The sequence below is a fragment of the Anguilla rostrata genome, chromosome 17 (genome assembly GCF_018555375.3).
Source record: "Anguilla rostrata isolate EN2019 chromosome 17, ASM1855537v3, whole genome shotgun sequence".
NCBI lineage: Eukaryota > Metazoa > Chordata > Actinopteri > Anguilliformes > Anguillidae > Anguilla > Anguilla rostrata.
In genome coordinates, this window is record NC_057949.1 from 27,022,245 (window position 1) to 27,040,681 (window position 18,437).

General features: G+C 41.8%; 3 protein-coding genes and 1 long non-coding RNA gene across 8 annotated transcripts in view; 2 read left to right on the forward strand and 2 right to left on the reverse strand.

Moving 5' to 3' along the window:
- Nucleotides 1-17,639, reverse strand: LOC135244169 (uncharacterized). Of its 4 annotated transcripts, XR_010326905.1 has the most exons (7): nucleotides 17,507-17,639; nucleotides 16,941-17,060; nucleotides 2,991-3,077; nucleotides 2,733-2,836; nucleotides 1,898-1,984; nucleotides 1,549-1,657; nucleotides 1-1,159 (listed from the first exon to the last, which is right to left on the reverse strand). It is a non-coding gene; the product is annotated as an uncharacterized LOC135244169 (long non-coding RNA). The 4 variants fall into 4 exon arrangements; XR_010326902.1 differs by lacking the exon at nucleotides 1-1,159 and having other exon boundaries at nucleotides 1,296-1,657; XR_010326903.1 differs by lacking the exons at nucleotides 1-1,159; nucleotides 1,898-1,984 and having other exon boundaries at nucleotides 1,296-1,657.
- The window catches only part of scpep1 (serine carboxypeptidase 1), a 397,664-nt gene that overhangs the window by 228,680 nt on the left and 150,547 nt on the right, over nucleotides 1-18,437 (reverse strand). The window lies entirely within an intron of this gene.
- Nucleotides 5,629-15,597, forward strand: samd9l (sterile alpha motif domain containing 9 like). Its single transcript, XM_064316411.1, has 3 exons — nucleotides 5,629-5,799; nucleotides 7,599-7,669; nucleotides 9,092-15,597. The coding sequence occupies exons 2-3, from the start codon at nucleotides 7,666-7,668 to the stop codon at nucleotides 13,717-13,719; spliced, it is 4,632 nt and encodes a 1,543-aa protein (XP_064172481.1). The 5' UTR covers nucleotides 5,629-5,799; nucleotides 7,599-7,665; the 3' UTR covers nucleotides 13,720-15,597.
- gaa (alpha glucosidase) overlaps nucleotides 17,054-18,437 on the forward strand; it is a 13,473-nt gene continuing 12,089 nt past the window's right edge. The window contains exon 1 of one of the 2 annotated variants that reach the window (XM_064316412.1): nucleotides 17,054-18,219. In XM_064316412.1, coding sequence (XP_064172482.1) covers nucleotides 17,629-18,219 — 591 coding nt within the window. In that variant the 5' untranslated portion in view covers nucleotides 17,054-17,628. The remainder of the gene's footprint in view (nucleotides 18,220-18,437) is intronic. The other variant, XM_064316414.1, reaches the window with a different exon arrangement.

Genomic DNA, 18,437 nt, shown 5'->3' on the forward strand with positions numbered 1-18,437 from the left:
AAATGAATAAAAATGTGTGTTTTTATAGAAATTTTAAGTAGTTTATACTTGAAGACACTTCAGTTTATTTGTCAGCTGCTCTTATCGAGAGTGAATTACAAAGCAAAGGCACATACATGCATATAATAAGACTACATGGACAACAGTACAGTTACAGGGAGTATTAGAACACATGCGAATGAGAGTCATCAGTCAACAAAAGAACATATCACAACAGTGCATAAAACAGTGTTCCAACAACTAATCAATGATATACTGAAAAAAAAAATGTAATACAATAGCCAAAATGTTAGTAGCATGGCTAGTTTCAATGTACAGTATATAAATCACTGCTAGCGGTTAATTCAGGACGTTAGACTAGCAACTTTAGCACAGGGAGGGAGGCCAGTTGAAGACACAGTTGCAGAACTCCAGGCGAGAGAGCACCAAGGCCTTAGACCAGGTGCTGAGTGAACGTGATGGTGACGAAGGAGAGGATTCTTCAGGTGCTGCAGGGGAAGAATCCGCATGCCCGGCTCACCGACGCTACCTTATCAGCAGAGGGCAGGTTTCTGTTGAGCATCTCTCCAAGGTTTATGGCAGTCACTATAGTAACGTTACTTAACTGCAGCGCCTACTTTCACTAATTATTTTACCACCTGGGTTCAGGAAGCAGTGGCAGCTGCTGAGCTAAAAATCGAGCAGGGTGGAAAATTTCCACTTAAACTGATCATTGGCCTCGAGCCGTTTTCAGTCATCTTTCCTGATTAACATTACTGCGATTCATTCACAAAATACTCAGTACCATCAGCTATAAGCAGTTCTCCAGAATCAAGCTATTAGGTAAGTAATAAAATTATTTTCTATTTGCATTGCAAAATTGTGCACATTTTATAGACATTATTTCAAATTGCAGAAAATTGCCTTTGTCCTCCGCACCCACACTCTAGAATATTTGCAATAATGATCTTAAAATCATTTGAATGATCTTGAAGCGCAGATTTTGTAGACTTAATTGAAGGTTGTGCTGAAAGAAAACATGATACACAGTGTTGTCCAGGGTGACGGAGAGGTCCTGGAGGAGAGTGGACTTGGTGGGAATGTAGAGCAGCTTGGTCTTGGCCAGATTAAGCATCAGGTGTCAGCTCAGGTGTCACAAGGGTGACATGCTTGAGTACAACTGTAGCTAGGATAGCCTACCTGCACATGTATTATTCAGATCACTGCCCCAGTTGTTAATTAATGAAAATGTAAGATAGCAGGTTGAGACCAACGATCAGCTTTAAGGAAGGGTTTCTATCCTGTCTATTTTCAGCTCAGCAAGCACCTCTGTCAGGTTGTAAACTCATTAGGGAAATCAGGTGAAGTAGTGTATGGACAAAGCAAATACTACAGACACTGGTGCCCATAGGACCTGGAGTTCATTAGCACTCAGTGTTGTCCAGGGTGATGGAGAGGTCCTGGAGAAGAGTGGACTTGGTGGGGATGTAGAGCAGCTCGGTCTTGGCCAGATTAAGCATCAGGTGTCAGCTCAGGTGTCACAAGGCTGGCTGACATGCTTGAGTACACCTGTGTGTCTGAGAGGGGAAAGGAGAGAAACAGTTGGGTGTGTCATCCACTGGGTCCAGTGAACATGTGTTCAGTCGGTGAGCTGGCAGAAGTACTGGGACATCAGCACCTGTAAAGGGAGAGAATACACACAGAGAGGGTAGGCTGGGGTCGGCATCAATGGGGAGGAGGCCAGCAGACTGGGCTGGAGATGTACAAAGGAACTGCGAATTTTACATTACATTACATTACAGGTATTTAGCAGTGTAGGTTGCTCTTATCCAGAGCAACCTACACATCTCTTCACATAGCATTTACACTGTATCCATTCATACAGCATTCATATACTGAAGCAATGCGGGTTAAGTACCTGGGCTCAAGGGTACAACGGCAGTGTCCCACCAGGGAATCGAACCGGTGACCTTCAGGTTACAAGACCAGCTCCTTATCCATTATACTGCAGTGAGATATGGAGGGGGGGAGATTTGGTGTCACCCCCATACCCCCCCCCCCTCTCAAAAAAGCTGGAACAACTGCCTTTGACAGAATGCTTGAAAGGTCTTCCCAGTTTAGCTTTCTTGCAGGGGTGACATAAATACTTTTTAAATGATCAAGACATTATAATTATTTGGTGACAGCTCAACTGAAATGTGCTTACACAGAGTAAGAAGCATGCGACGCCTTCAAAGCCAAACTGTAAGCATGACATCACAACTAGGAATGAAGGCAAGCAAGGTCTCCTCTGGCTGGCGAATCAAAGCGCAAAGCTGAACACAGCAATGTGAAATAATCAGCACACCGATCCATTTTAATCCAATCAGAACATTACATTATAGACATTTAGCAGATGCTCTTATCCAGAGCGACTTCCACAACTTTTTACATAGCATTTACATTGCATTTACATACAGCTGGATAGAGAGTGAAGCAATGTAAGTACCATGCTCAAGGGTACAACTGCAGAATCGAACCGGTGACCGTTACATTACATTACATTACAGGCATTTGGCAGACGCTCTTATCCAGAGCGACGTACAAGATTACAAGACCAGCTCCTTACCCATTATACTACACTGCGGCCCTAGGGATAACGCCCACTGAAGTCAGAACACAGCCCCAACGCACTGAAAAATCTAGAACGCAGTAGTAACGCTCCCACGACGGCACTACAGCCTGTGATGACAGCCGCTAATGGCAGTGCGTACCTGCCAGGTTAGAGAGGCCCTCCATGCTGGTGGGCATGTTGCTCTGGGTGCGCTGGGTGTTTCTCAGGTGCAGAGTCTGCAGAGCCACCATGGCCGGCAGCTGTCTGCAGGAACAGATGGACAGCACCAGAAAAGGGTTTACACATCCACTCACATCACATTAGAGGCGTTTAGCAGACACTCTTATCCAACTTTTACACGGAATTTTACACTCAATTATACAGCTGGATATACACTGAAGCAGTGCAGGTAAAGTACCTTGGCTCAAGGGTACAACGGCAGTGTCCCACCAGGGAATCGAACCGGTGACCTTCAGGTTACAAGACCAGCTCCTTATCCATTATACTGCAGTGAGAAAAGGGGGGGTGGGGGATGGGGACATGTCACTCACTTATGCCATATTCAAGCTTTACTAATATACTACTTAAATGTACAATTATATAATTTTTATATAATTTAAAAAATAGAATGACTCTTAAATATGCATGCAGCATCTATAACTTTCCCTGCATTGCTTCTTTTTACTGTGAATAGCGGCAACATTGTTAAATATAATGATGATGCACATCAATCTACGATCTACTGTAGTTCTCCAAGTAATACAAGACAATTGGGGCAGATAAAGAAGAGATGAAAAAGCTAGAGAATGATTCATCATATTGCATTTCAATGCAATTATGAAATTAGAAAGGTTTTCTATATATTCATGTTTGAAATTGCTCTAAAAGTTATTGTTTGTTTGAAATTGCTGACAAAAGTAATTTAAAATAGGAAATGGGTAGGTAAATATTTTAGCTAGCATTGTTCAGAGAGGATTCTTATGTCTTAAGAGTGAAAAAATGAAAATCCATCATTTGTGCTTTGGGAGGGATGAGAAAATGGAGCATCGCGTAGTTCTGGCAGGCCACGAGAGTCAAGCACTCCGGCTGAATCAGCTGATGGCTCAGCTGAGTGATGTTCGCCTATCACAGTATATTCACTATCAGGGCGGTCTACTTAAACAGCCTCCCTCTACTCATTCGGCTGCTCCTCCTGCATGCAAGCGCTGCAAAACATTTGAGCGATTCTCTCTCCAGTGTAAGAATCACTCCATCCAACACCCAAGCTCCTTTCCCCTATGTTGTCAAGAATTTGCATTTTCTCATTCCTTAGTGGTGTTATAGGAGTTGGGATGTGACAGGCCATACCCCTACTATTTTTGTCAATAAAGTTCTACTTGATGACAGTGGTCCTGACAGAATCATCTTTATTAAATAGTCATGGTCAAATAAATGGATGAAAGCATATAGAAAGTAATTTATAATGAAAAATCTACTCGTAAGTAGTACGAAAAAAAAGTTTTTTTTTAAGTAAAAAGGTAAATGTAAAAAATGTTTTCCAAATGCATACAATCTAAACCCTTTTTAGAAAAAGAAAAAAAAATAGGCTAGACACCTTTTCAACCAAATGCAATGCATTGTTGCATTCACTGTGTAAATGTGTTCTATCAACCGTATGTATTTAATTTCACATTATTACACCCAGAATGATTAAATGAGATCGAAAGAGGCCAAAGCAACAAATTCAGAAAGAACCACTCTACTGATTCAGAGAATGATGGTAAATGGACTGCATTTATACAGCGCTTTTATCCAAAGCGCTTTACAATTGATGCCTCTCATTCGCCAGAGCAGTTAGGGTTAGGTGTCTTGCTCAAGGACACTTCGACACGCCCAGGGCGGGGTTTGAACCGGCAACCCTCCGACTGCCAAACAATCGGTCTTACCTCCTGAGCTATGTCGCCCTAAGAGAGAGACACTACTCAGAGTAATCTACTGCTGTTCCTCGTTCTGGATAAGAGAGTCTGCTAAACGACTGTAATGTAATGCAATGTAACGTCACCTATTCAGAGACGGCCAGAGCCACTTGACGCAGAGTGAGTTCTCTTTTCAGCAATATTTGCGTAGGCATTCCATTACTGATATTTACTGCTGGGTGGCACTGTCACCGCCTGGGGCCTTCCTGTGTGGAGTTTGCATGCTCTTCCCGTGTCCGCGTGGGTTTCTCCCTCTGGTTTCCTCCCACAGTCCAAAGACATGCAGGTAGGCTACCTGGAGACTCTAAATTAGGTATGAGCATGTGAGTGAATAGTGAATGAATGACGTACGTGCGCTGCAGTAGATTTAGGGGCCTGTCCAGCATGTATTCCTGCCTCTCGTCCAATGCACGCTGGGATAAGCTCCAGCAACTCCTGCTACACTGCCCAGGATAAGCGAGTATAGACAATGGATGGATATTGCACAGTTAACAGTTGAACGTTAACCGTATAATTTCAGTTAAATTCAGACTAATATTTTACAGTGACCCCTATGTAACCTGAATACAAATGGAAAATTACAGGAGGCTATAACTCTGTAACTTGTATGCTTAATGGAAAATTACAGAATAAAGACTAATATTTGTTTAAGGGAAAGTTGGGGTAACATTCCACAATAACGTTATCACCTAAGAACAGAAAATCATTGTGGTGCCAAGAAGGTCAGGTCGACCCAAGAGCAGGAAATCAAAATCATTGTGGTGCCAAGAAGGACAGGTGGCTGGTATTTTTAGAAATGTGTTAAGGGGTACATTTGTGTATAAAATGAATGACACGACAATACTACTACTAAAGCAAAGCAAATGAGATGTAAATACGCATACATATTTTGAGATGCTCTATTCTGCTGGATTTAATTCTTCCACTCCGGATTTAATTGATCCGCAGCCATGTTTCGTTTTTCAATAAATCGAAACTTTCAGGAAATGAGCTCCGCACATCATCCGGTACTGTATGTAGATGGCCTACCTGTTTTTTTTTAAGTTTTTTTATTTTTTAGGTGCTGTAAACCACATCCTGTTGGCAAGGGGTTGCGCGCGCGCCGAGCTACATTACATTCAAAGCGATTCACAGAGTAGTGGAATTTCCGGTATTTTTTATTTCCCTCTTTAGAAAATTAATTTAACTCGCAATGATTTTCCTCGCTTTGATTTCCCTCGCATGGGGGTATAGAGCTACAACAACGCCCAGACTGGTCTATGGTTAGATGTGGTGAGTCTGTACTTTAATATGACCGTTTTTGTTCTTTTGCATAAAATTAATGGTACAGTCAATACAAAAGTGACAAGAAACTACGCCTTAGGGTACGGGTTCTGTATGCCACCCTAGGCTGCTTAACTCGAAAATTACTTTGCACAGACAGTATAGCTGAGATTGTGTGCACTTAAATATATTTAAACCAATACTTATAACGCCTGACTACCATTTGTAATTGATTCCGAATTGATATTCTATTGAGTATTCTAACACAACCCTTATGACAAGACGGGCGTTGTTTCTTTATTCGTTAGGTGCATTTTGAGTAAGGCTGTTTTTACGATTAAAATGTTACAGTTGTCTGTGCTTACAGTGCTATTACTTCGTTTTCATAATGGTAGGTTTCTTGCAAGTATTTTCAGGCGGCACATTGCAAGCGTAATTCTGTTTAGTTTTTAGATTCGGCGTCAAAATCTTATCATAAGCGATGTGATAGGTAGGCTAACGGCAACCCCGAATTAGGTTAACATTAGTTTATTTGTTTCGCTCGAATGGTACATGATTCTCACATCCTTAAGTTCTACAATTTTACAGTACACAACATCTGCAATATCAAATACGTGACAGGATGCTTGCGATGCTCAGTGTCGTTTATATTCGGACTAAGACAAGGTACAATGCTAGTCTGTAGAGGTAGTTGCCATGGTACTGATACGGTCATATTTTCACTGTGCTGCGTCAAACAGGAAGTAATTCCCTTTAAATCACCACTGTGCAAACCGTATTCATAAACATTGATTTAAAACTTTTAACACAGATGTAAACCGTTTCTGACTTAGCCTATGCTTACTGTGTGAACTAGACCTGAGGTTCATGGCTATGAATAACTGATACTTAATGAGAATTTTTTTTTATCGGACCTGTGTTCTGTAGTTGTTCCAATGAGCTTCAGTGTGCACTTATTGTACGTTGCTTTGGATAAATTTGGCGTCTGCCAAATAAATGTGATGTAATGCGTTAAATCTCCAAAATGATGTTGATGATGAAGTTGACAGTCGGTATTTACACTGTAAGTGGGTTATGGGTACTGGAACTTTGGGAAATGCTGTGCGTATTCTTGTGAAAATATAGACATGAGCACAGGGGCCTGAGCGTTGCTGCAAATATCAAAGAAAAGTCGATAATACCTCAGACTGAGATCACCATAACCTTATGTTGAACCATAAAATAAATGCATGCTACTTCACAAAATAGGCATTGTGTAGCCTTGTTGTCACCAGGTCAGGTGTGGGCTGTACCATTTGAATACCACGGCTCACTACTTCACACCACTGTTGCTTCCCCTCTGAGGCACTTCCCCCTCCACTAACTACTCTGCTATATATATATATATATATATATATATATATATATTTTTTTTGTCTGTATACTTATACTGTGGGAGTGAGACAGAGTGCAAGCATTCAGCTGTAGTAGGGTTATATAGCAAAAAAAAAAAACCTTGGGTGATATCTCTACAATTTTGAAACATGACAGTGAGTTGAGAGTTAACTCCACAAATGGTACTGAATCCACAAATGCAGGACAAATAGTCAACACAAGGATTGATTCGAATGATTCCTCATTCCCAAAGTGTTAATAGTGCTGTATACAGTAGATCTGCTCATTGTAAGATATATTAAATCTCAACTCACTAGCAGTTTTACATTTTAACGCTGAATGATTTTACTCTTCCCAGTTGGTAACATTGTCAAAAATCATTTTTTCCAAGAGTGAAATGATATTTTAATGAATTCTTTTGTACATTTTCTCAGATGGAGTGCAGAGATCTTGATGATTTTTACATTTTTACCTCCAAATGAACATAGCCGTGAGTGAGTAATGGGTAAGTATACCGTGTGATTTGTTGTCATCATTTTCAAATTCTGCGAACAAAGCATTTTCAGTTCTATTTATCTGTACTGCCAGGACATTTGGCCAAACAAACCAGACAAATAAAAAAAAAATGAATGCAGAAATAAATAGAGTGAGCTCCATAACATTTGGGACAAAGACATTCTTTTTCTTGATATGAGTCCATCTTAGATCTTTAGATTTGTAATCAAACAGTGCACGTGTAGTTAAAGTGCAGGTTCTCAGCTTTTATTAAAGAGTATTATTTATATGTTTTTGTTTCACCATGTAGAAATTGCAGCACTTTCTATACACAGTCCCCCATTTCAGGGCACCATAATGTTTTGGTCAAATGGCTTCATGTTTCTGATTAGTCAGGTGTGTTCAGTTGCTTCCTTAATTCAGGTATAAGACAGCTTTCAGTGTCTAGTCTTGATTCTAAGCTTTTGATTGCCTTTGGAGTATGTTATTGCCATTTGTCAACATGACCAGATTTGTGCCAATGAAAGTCAAGGAAGCCATTATGACGATGGAAAGAAAAAAAAACAGTCAGAACCATAAGTAAAACCTTAGGCTAACCAGAATCAACTGTTTGGAACATCATTAAGAAGAAAGAGATCTCTGGTGAGCTCAATAATAGCAAAGGTCCTTGTAGTCTAAGGAAGAACTCTACAGTTTATTGAAAAATCCTCACCAGAATGAAGTATAAAAAAAAAAACCCAAACAACTATCTGACAGATAATAAATACTCATCAAGAGGCTGGTGTGGACATGTCAGTGACTGCTGTCCACAGAATACTTCACGTACAGAACTGCAGAGGCTACACTGCAAGGTCCAAACCACTGGTTAGCTGCAAAAACAGTTATGGCCAGGATACTGTTTGCAAATGAGTACCTAAAAGAGCCAGCGGAGCTCACTGTATATTAAGCAGCATTGCAGGTGGTGAGCTATGGCGCATAATGATGATTAATCTAGGGCAGGGATCATCAACTCTGGCCCTCAAATCCAAATCCAGCCCTGGTTTTCTTTTCTCCCGGGTAATTAATGCTACTGATTGGCCAGACTGTCTTCACACCTGACTCCCAGGCAAAGGGAGGGTGGAAAACCAGCAGTTCTTGGCCCTCGAAGACCGTGAGTTGCTGATCCCTGGATCTAGGGGGTTTTCACGATCTACGCGCAATTAAATTTGGAAGGTTTAATCCTGCTGATTGACCTGGCAAATTGCATGTGCCAGAGGCCCATATTACAGTAGTTTCTCACATGTGTGCTTAGCAACAGTTTGTATCTGCTTGTACTATACTTCCCTACAATACACATTCCTACTACACACACATCCCTACAATAAGTAAAGTGTTCTTAAGGTCATATGCACATTTTCAGTATTTGATGTCCCGTTGTATCTTCCTTGCTTAGCTGAACTGGGCGACAAACCGCTGGAGAACTGGACGGAACTGGACGTGAGCTCCTGGTTAAGGTCAATAGGAGTGAAGGAGCAGTATGTTCAGAAGCTGCAAGAGGAGGAAGTGGATGGCAAAATCCTCAGGGAGGTGACAGAGGACTATCTGAAAAGAGAGACTGGCATGAAATCTGGCCCCGCCCTCCTGATAGTCAGAAAAAGAAATGAGCTTGTTGAGACTTTCCAAGGACACAAGCTTCAAGAGACCAAGAAAACTCGAGAGAATATACCCAACAAAGGAGCTGGAAGTCAGAATGAGCTGCGAAGCACAGGCGATGTGACCACCGATGCTGGCACTAATCAGTCCCATCCAGAGACAGAGACAGAGACACAGACACACAAGGACCAAACAGTAATTGGGCTTTCCACTAAGAAAGACTGTAAACCAAGGCCCTTTGGCAAAGAAGGTATTGACTTCACATACGTCAAAAACAATGTTTTACAGCCTGAATCTGGCGTCATCGATCTTATCACTCCTTGTCATGAATATAAATCACTTGCAAATGCCGTTAAATTGGACAGGACAAGGCTGCAAGCAAAATTTGCCAAGGAGGTTCTCAAATTTGGCGCTGGATGCATGAATATTAGAACAAATGGTACAATACACTTTGGTGTGATGGACAGTAGGGATGACACTCACTATATGCACGGTGAAATAATTGGCATTCCTGTGGCAGAGAAAGACATCCTTGTTGATGCGTTAGACTATATAGAACGGTGTTTTACTTCAGACAGTGAAGACGTGCGACAGTGTATAAGGCCACCACAATTTATCGAGGTCATAGACATAAATGGCACGGAAAAACTTTACGTGGTGGAGGTTGACATTGTTCCCACAGTGAACGTAGTGAGGAACAGAGTGTACTCTGTCCGTCTTCCAAACTTCAAAGAAAAGTCAAACAAGGTTGAACTTGAAAAGGAAGCAATCTATCGCAGAGTAGGATCCAAAACAGAACCAGTTATTGATCAAAATGTTTTTAACTTCTACCAACGTGTGAGAGACAGAGATGATCTGAGAGAAGAGACTGAGAAGTCACAATTTCTCAACACACCAGATTTCTGTGAAGACCTGGGAAGGAAACTGACAATGCTTGTGACCAGCGGGAAAAAGTTCATTGAACAGGAAAAGTGGTACATTCTCATCACAAACAAATTTCAGCAGGACCATTTGAGAAGCATCGACTTTTTATTGAACATGAAGATTTTCTGTGTTTTTGATTTTGACCCAGATTCAAAAGTATCTGGATTCTGTGGCAAATACCTTCAGCACCATGCTGCAAACCTGCATTTCATGCAGAACTACAAAATTCCAAGTGACATGAGCATCAGGGAATTTGAGAGACACCTACACTTGTTTGAACAGACAAGCTGGATATTTTGCAATGGACGAAACGATTACCGTGGAAACGAAAACCCCTGTGATGAAATGACCTGGATCAAAACCAAAATCACACTTCTGCGGGAATCTGTATCGCTGATCTGCAAACAGATCTTGCCGAAGGGCTCTTTCTTGGTGATCTTTCTTCTCACTTCCCCTGTAGAGAAGCCTCAGTTGCACACTTTCTATGAATTTTTCACTGATATGGAAGGTCATGAAGACATCATTTGCATTTCAGAAAGTGAAGAAAACCATCAGAAGTGGCAGAGCTTTGCGGAGGCGTACTGTAGTGCTGATGCCGTTAATCGTTCCAGCATTGTCGGGATGAAAATGAGCCACGTGAACGCTACTCTGCAACGCATTCAGCCAATGACGACTCGAGCTACCAAACATTTGTCAGTTTTCACAAAAGGAGAGTGTCTACTTGAAACTAAAGAAGAGGAAAGGATGTACTCCTTAGAGATCCTGAGTGTTGACCAGTGTGATGAAACCAGCAATGACTTCATTGAGGCAGAAAAAGAAAACTTGGAAAGGCAGTTTTACCATGGCGGTAAAGTGAAGTGGCTGAATTTCTGGCTTGCAGAGAAGAAGTTTGTTGGGGAAATCATTCAGAGAGATGCATACAGGGAAATATCAAAACTTCTCAGTGACATTCAGAAAAGAGGTGCAGACCAAGTACCTGTGAGCAGCATCAATATATACCACCATCCAGGCAGTGGAGGGAGCACAGCTGCACGACAGGTCATTTGGAACAACAGAAAAGACCTAAGATGTGCAGTTGTGAAGCCATCATACTCACCAGCTACTGTATCCGAGCATGCGGTTCACCTACGTGAATACGAAGAGAAAGACCCCCCACAAAAATGCCTCCCAGTACTCTTGCTGGTGGAAGACTGTGAGAATGACTACCTGGATGATCTACGGAATGAATTGGTGACTGCTGTCTACACCAAGAGAATCGCACAGGGGATGCCCTGTTTCATTCTTCTCAGCTGCAGACGGTCACACAACCCAGAGAAAAAGTGCAAGGAGTCTCCTCTCCAGAATGTTGCTGTGACCCACAAGTTGTCAGCAGAGGAGAAGAGGCAGTTTTCTGGGAAACGAGAGAAGCTCGAACAACAGTACCAGCCAGAGTTCATCTTAACATTTGTCTTGATGAGTGAAGAATTTGACCCACAGTACATTGAAGATTTTGTGAAACATTTGCTGCAAGACATTGATCACACAGCTGTTGTCACAAGGCTCATTCAGTATGTAGCTTTGCTCAACACCTATGTGCAGAACTCCTTCATCTCCCAGTCTCATTGTGAGGCCTTGATGAGAATGACCATCCAAGTGGACAGATTCCGCCAACACACCTTTGAGAGATCCTTGAGTGAGCAAGCTAAACTTATCTTCATACACCTGAGAGATGACAAGACGCACATTCATTCAATCCGTATCATTCATCCTTTGGTGGCAAAGGAGATTCTCTGGCAGTTGTCAAGTAGCCAGCAGAATCTAAGTATAATTGCACTGAATTTTCTCCATGAGGATGTGCTTTATGAGAACAGGTTTGGAAGAGAGGAGTATGTGAAGTTTCTCAGAGACTTGTTCATGAGGCGTTGCCGAATCATTAAAGGTGATGAATCTGACAGTTTTTTCTCTCCTCTAATTGAACATGTTGTGGAAGAGGAAAGCCCAGACAAGGCTATCGAGCTTCTAAAAGAAGCGTACATGCGATTCAACAAAGATGCTTTCTTTGCTCAGCAGCTTGCCCGACTCAACTACTCCCATGAAAAATTTGAAGAGGCAGAACAATGGGCAGAAATAGCTGCAAAAAAGATGCCCCAAAACTCCTACATCCTGGACACTAAAGGTCAGGTGTATAGGAGATGGTTCAATGCCAAATGTAAAGAGATTGAAAAAAAGACTAAGACACCACAAAACACAGCAGATGCAATTGAAAAAGCACTTAAAGCCATAGACTGCTTCAAAGACTGCCAGGCGGCAGCCATCTCTGATCCTGAAACCATGAACAATTCAGGCTTTTTTTCTGCAGTGGACATTGGATGCAACTTGGTAAAGCTCATTTTTTCACTGCAAATGTTTTCAAGAAAGGCTAGTGGCAGCTCTGAGTGCCTTAAGTATCTAGTGACAGACTACATCCCTGAAGAAGTAAAGAAGCCTTGGGAAAGGTTCCACAGCAAACTGAAAAGCATTCAGATGTCAGTGCATAATGCCCTGGAATGGATCTCTGAAGATTTGAGTTACTTTCAGACAGATTTAAATGCAGAGGAGGACGAAACGGCTGCAACCTCCGAGATCAAAATAAACAATCCAAAAAATTGGTTGGTAAACATGTCTACTGCATATGGAAAGCATTTCAGCAGGGTTTCTCTCAGCACCTTTCAGCAGCAAGGCAATTTAAATCCAATGAACTTGACTCCTTTCATGAAACGCATGCAGATATACTGTCTTGGCGGGGGGAATATAACAGCAATCTTCTCCCTCCTGCATGACCAGACAGACAGGGACCAAATACACGTGCTGGAGGAAATAATATCCTTGTATCCCTCCAACCCACTGAAGGCAAAACTGGACCAAGTTGATCTTGTGAACTACATAGCATCTCAGATTGCTTTAGGTTGTCTTTCAACTCAGTCTCCTAAGCTTGCACCAATTCAGTATCTTCAGTTTCTCTGCCAGCAGTTCCCAAATGAGAAGAGCAAATGCTTATCCAGTGCTCTTTTCTTGCTCACATTGCTTTTCTGGCCAGACGACAATGACGATGATAAAGAAAACAAATACACAATTGTCATGTCAGCTGTTGAATGCCTCAGTAGAAGTTACTGGACCAAAATGAAATCGATGCCCCAAAGGAAGAGGAGAATTTACACTCACTTTTTCCTGAGCAACGGAAATGGACGGGACAAGATTGTACACAAGAGCAAAGTGGAGAGTCTCACAAAGAAGCTCCCTGTGTCAGAAAAAAGGATGAAGTGGCTACGCGGGGAGGTGTGGAAAATGCCAGAGATCAAAACACTTTTGAAGCCCGTTGATGGCTGGACAGAGGATGGTACTGTTTTTCTCCAAGGTCCTAAGAAGAAGTTCTTGATTCCAGCTTTGAATTCAACCTCAGTGCCCTACGGCAATGAGAACGTCACTTTCTACTTGGGCTTCACCTTTAGAGGGCCTGTTGCCTACAACATCACTGAAATAACATAAAATGGGAAGATAACATTGTCCTGCATAATAAATTCATCAAGTACCTGTAAATATGTAAATAATTGTGACAAAATGGAATCAAAGACAGACTTCCAAAGTGGACTGATTCCTGGAGACGGTGGAGCTGGAGCACTCTTTAAGACAAAGGCAGAGAACAAACTTGTTCTTATACTCAAGCATTAATCCATAGAAAGACAGGAAACCGACATTTCAACGTCACCTGACATCTTCCTCGAAATGTCGGTTACCTGTCTTTCTATGGAAAGTAGCGCCCAGGCACATCTGTTATGTAGATAATTGCCATGGAGATGAGAGACCATGAATTATGTTTTTTTTTTTTTTTACAGTACATGTGCCATCTAGAAACATCAAATACAAAGTTATTTTTAGAAATTTTGAGCTATGTACTACCAACGTATATCTGTAATATTAATCTTTTATTTTAACTTCTGCCAAGGTTATGTAACGTCATCCGTCTGTTTTTTGTCCGTGACAAGACATATCTGGAAAAGTAATGACCGGATTGCCATGCATTTTTCTGTGCGCATTCATGTTACCAAGAGGAAAAACCCTATTGACTTTTGTGACTCCATGGCCTTTCCTCTAGCGCCACCATCTGGCCAAACATATCTTGAAAAGTCATTACTGAATTGTCAAGACTTTTACAGTGCACAGTGGTGATTGTTGTGCCTTGGGTACATTTTTTCTAGTTTTATTCTTGTTTGCTTGTTAGTAGAAATACCCTAGTGATCAATAAGTCTTACTGTGTAAACACTGTCTTGAAGACATGTCATTAATAAGAATTGAATATCATGGATTGCATTAATTCAACATGGTGCATTCTACTCTGTTTAAATCATTAAAAACATACAGAATGATTGAATACGATGATGAATGATTGAATTCCTTAACCCAGTGCATAAAGGTTAACAACCAATGTGTGTGTCTCTGCCTTTTGTGTAATTATTTTTGACACCATATGAAGATGGTGCTACACAAGAGAACTTACTGACCTGATAAAACTGGCGAGTCCTGTGGTAAGAGTTCAAGGATATGTAACTGTACAAAATGAGTATTGTACCTTATTGTACCTTGTAGTTGTTCCAATAACCTTTGGTGTGCACCTCTTGTACATCGCTTTGGATAAAAGTGTCTGCCAAATAAATGTAATATCATATGTTGAAAGTGACCTCCCAAACAAATGGTTCCATATTAATGTAATGTGCTAGAGCCAGAGACACCCCAAGACTTTTGGGTGCCCTAGGAAAAAAAATAATAATTTGGGGGCCCCTCCAAAACATTGGCACCTTCTGATTCTTCTGCCTGGAAACCAATGTCAAAGGAAGGCAAAAAGGCGGGGCCCTGGACAAGAAGGCAGGGCCCTAACTGCAGTGCCAGATCTGCCTAGCGGGAGGGGCAAGCCATTGTGTACTGACATGAGAGACTGATTGAGCAAATAGCTTTGAATATGATCTCTGCAAATGATGTGCTGAGGTAAGGAAACCAACTGTGAGAAAAGAGTAATTTTGGCTAAAACTACGACTGAACATTCAAGGGCCGATTATAAGGACAATAACATTTGGACAGCTCTAGCCTAGCCTTTTGACATTGTAACACAAAGTTCAAGGGGAAGGTCATAATTCTGTATTGACATGAAAGTGGTGTAACTGGATTAGCAACAATGACATTTTCAAAATTCCCCTGAAGGGAGTTGTTCTATCAACTTTGTTGGTATAAAAGACTGTTCTGCTGTACAGTGTGACTGCACTATAAGCCATTAGTATGGTGTCTTATGACCACCATGATCTTGCACAGTTTTTCATATAGCAATAACTTTTTTAAAAAGTTGATTTTCCAATTTGCAATAAAAGACATAAATAAACATGGTGAATTGAATATTGAAACCCCATTCACCAACCCACACATCCAACCCCTGCCTCCCTTCCCCCAGATACATAAGAAAATCCTAATAATAATAATAATTTGTTCCTCTGAGGAAGAAAATAATGGGATATAATTGATTCTGAATTGCATATATAACACATCTTAGTTGTGGATATTTTACAAGGTGTATGCTTGGTGAGCCGAATTTGGCTGATAATTATTGAAAAGACATGAGGTTTCCGTCCTTGTGTAGCTCACCTATAGGGAAGCCTTCGTCTGCTCCTCCAGGTACAGTATGAACTCTACATTGCCCCCTACAGGGCCAAAATTGAACAAATGTTGGGAAAGGCGTTGTCACTTGAATGTCCTGCCATACATAAATCACGTTTAGCATTATAGGATTCCATATTGATTTTCGCAAAGCTTTCAGCTTCGCCGGGTGCAAACAGAGATGCAGTGGTAGGCTTGGTTTAACGGAACAGGCTTCTAAATCAAGCCAGACCAGAGGAACCTAAAACTGAAAAATACAACGTAATGGTTTGCAATTGAGCCGACCAATAGTAACACATTAAATTTGGACACAGCAGTCATTCTCAATCATATGGTATGTATAGCATAGTTAGTCGTGATCTTTGACGCTTATTGTACCAGATAAAAGTTAGTGAGAGCCTTCCCAAGATTGTGAGATAAATATAGAGGTAGGGGGATATTTTTTAATTGATTTTATTTTTTAAATATCATTTTAAAGATATTGATTCTGTCAGTTAGATTGATAATGTCTAGTGTTCTAATACTTTAGAAACCAGCTCAAAGATGGTGTCATAGTTTACTGATACTATATTTTCTATCTCAGTCTCAATTTTCATACTCAGACTTCAAAGTCTGTTGGCTTAAACGTCTAGCCGACTGTATTTTAGTTTCCCATCCAACATTTCTCAACACACACAAGTACAGTATGTTCTGAGAATTCCAACATTAATCTAGAATACAAAATATAGTTGTCTCACAATTCTTTCACAAAAACATTCAGGGGAAAAATGCACAGCCAAGTGACTGACCACTCGGAATTGAAATTAATACAGAAATCTGTGATGTGTAACCGTTGAACATAGTCTGTTTGTTGGTCAACTGCATGATGCTTTAAGAATGTAGCCACAGAAGACGTTTTATACAATGGGTGCGCAGACCGTGCAGACAGACTGGATTTCAGGACCTTCACGGGTTTTCGAAGTAGTTACTGTATTGACAGCGCGAATGTGACCATCGTCAATTCCACACGACAGAACAGTAGGTGGCGTCGTGCTTGTTTATTCGGTTGAATCCTCCAAGAACTTCACCAAAGAAGCAGAAAGCTTGCACAGGAGCTTGATTTCCTGATTGTGACGAGATTTACACTGCCTCCGAACACCGCACACCGCACTGAACTGTTCGCTGTAAGTCGGTAATACAGTAGAAACCTAGAATGCAAACGTAAACTGATTACTAAATATTTTTGGGCAAAAGAATGTATCTGAACTTAGGTAGCGAATTAGGCTGCTATCTTGCCGTTTAATTATTTTCAGACTTCCTCAATTACTGTAGTAGTTGGCCGCAGGTCTGTTTACATGTACATGCACGAATAGTATTGTCACCATCAAATTAGTAAACAAGTGCGTTTAAGTGAGCCTGTTTGCCAGCTGACTACTACCAACAGCATTAGCTAAAACGTGAATGTAAACTCTGTTTGGTTTGAAGGAGATTAGGAGATTTTAAAATAAGGTTAGCAAACGACCTTATTTTAACGCTGGTTAATAAGCAGGGTAGTTTAGCACTATGCTGCAAAAATATTGCTACCGTCATGCTAAACAGTTCACTACCTAGCAAGCTGTCTGCAACGTTATCCGTCATTTAATAGTTAACGTACTGTTTTAATTTCAGGTCGGCGTACTATGGTTGTTCGTTTGTTGCCACTGTGGATCCGTGGAACTGTAGTTTGAATTTGTGGTCCATGCACCGTGTACCAGTGAGACTGAGAAGGCGTTCTTGATGACTTACCGGGGGCGTCTGGGGGAGATATGGCGCGTGTCTGCGCGTACCCCAGTCGCAGGTCTCGCGCTTTCCGTGCTGACCACAGCGTTGTTAGCGTACTTGCTCTGTGTGTGCATGTCGGACCACAAAACCAAAGTGATCCGGATAACGCTGGAAAACTTCAGCGGAGACGGTCTGGAAAGGGCACGCAGAAACGTAAGAACACCAGTCGCGGACAGGCAGCAGTTCCCCTCTCTCTCTGAACGGAATATAAAACGCTCCCCGGTGTCCCGCTTTGCACCGAGGGGGGAGTTATGTCAGCGACCGCCAGAGGAACGCTTTGACTGCGCGCGGGACAGGTCGCTGAGCCGGACGGAATGCGAGGCTCGCGGCTGCTGCTACGTCCCGCTGAAGGACGGCCTCTCTAACGGACCTCCGTGCTGCTTCTACCCACCGTCCTACCCTGGCTACAAAATGGCACCCCTCTCTCCCAGTCCCCGTGGACAGGCTGCCACCCTAAATCGACCCACACCCTCCTACCTTCCCCGGGATATTTCCACCCTCCAGTTGGAGGTCATGGAGGAGTCAGAGGGTCGATTGCACCTCACTGTGAGTGTCTCAGCCCTTCTTCATGGACTCCTGTTCCACCTTTTGACATTGTGGGGCTAACTCTAGAAGTAGCAGAGACAGGGATATATGACGTTATAAACATCACAGATTCAGCCAGTCTGTGCATAACAGGATTATTTAGGCTACCGATTGGAAGCCACCAGTTTTCACCAACGTGAGATTTTAAGCACACCACATCTACATCTGCTGTCCTAACA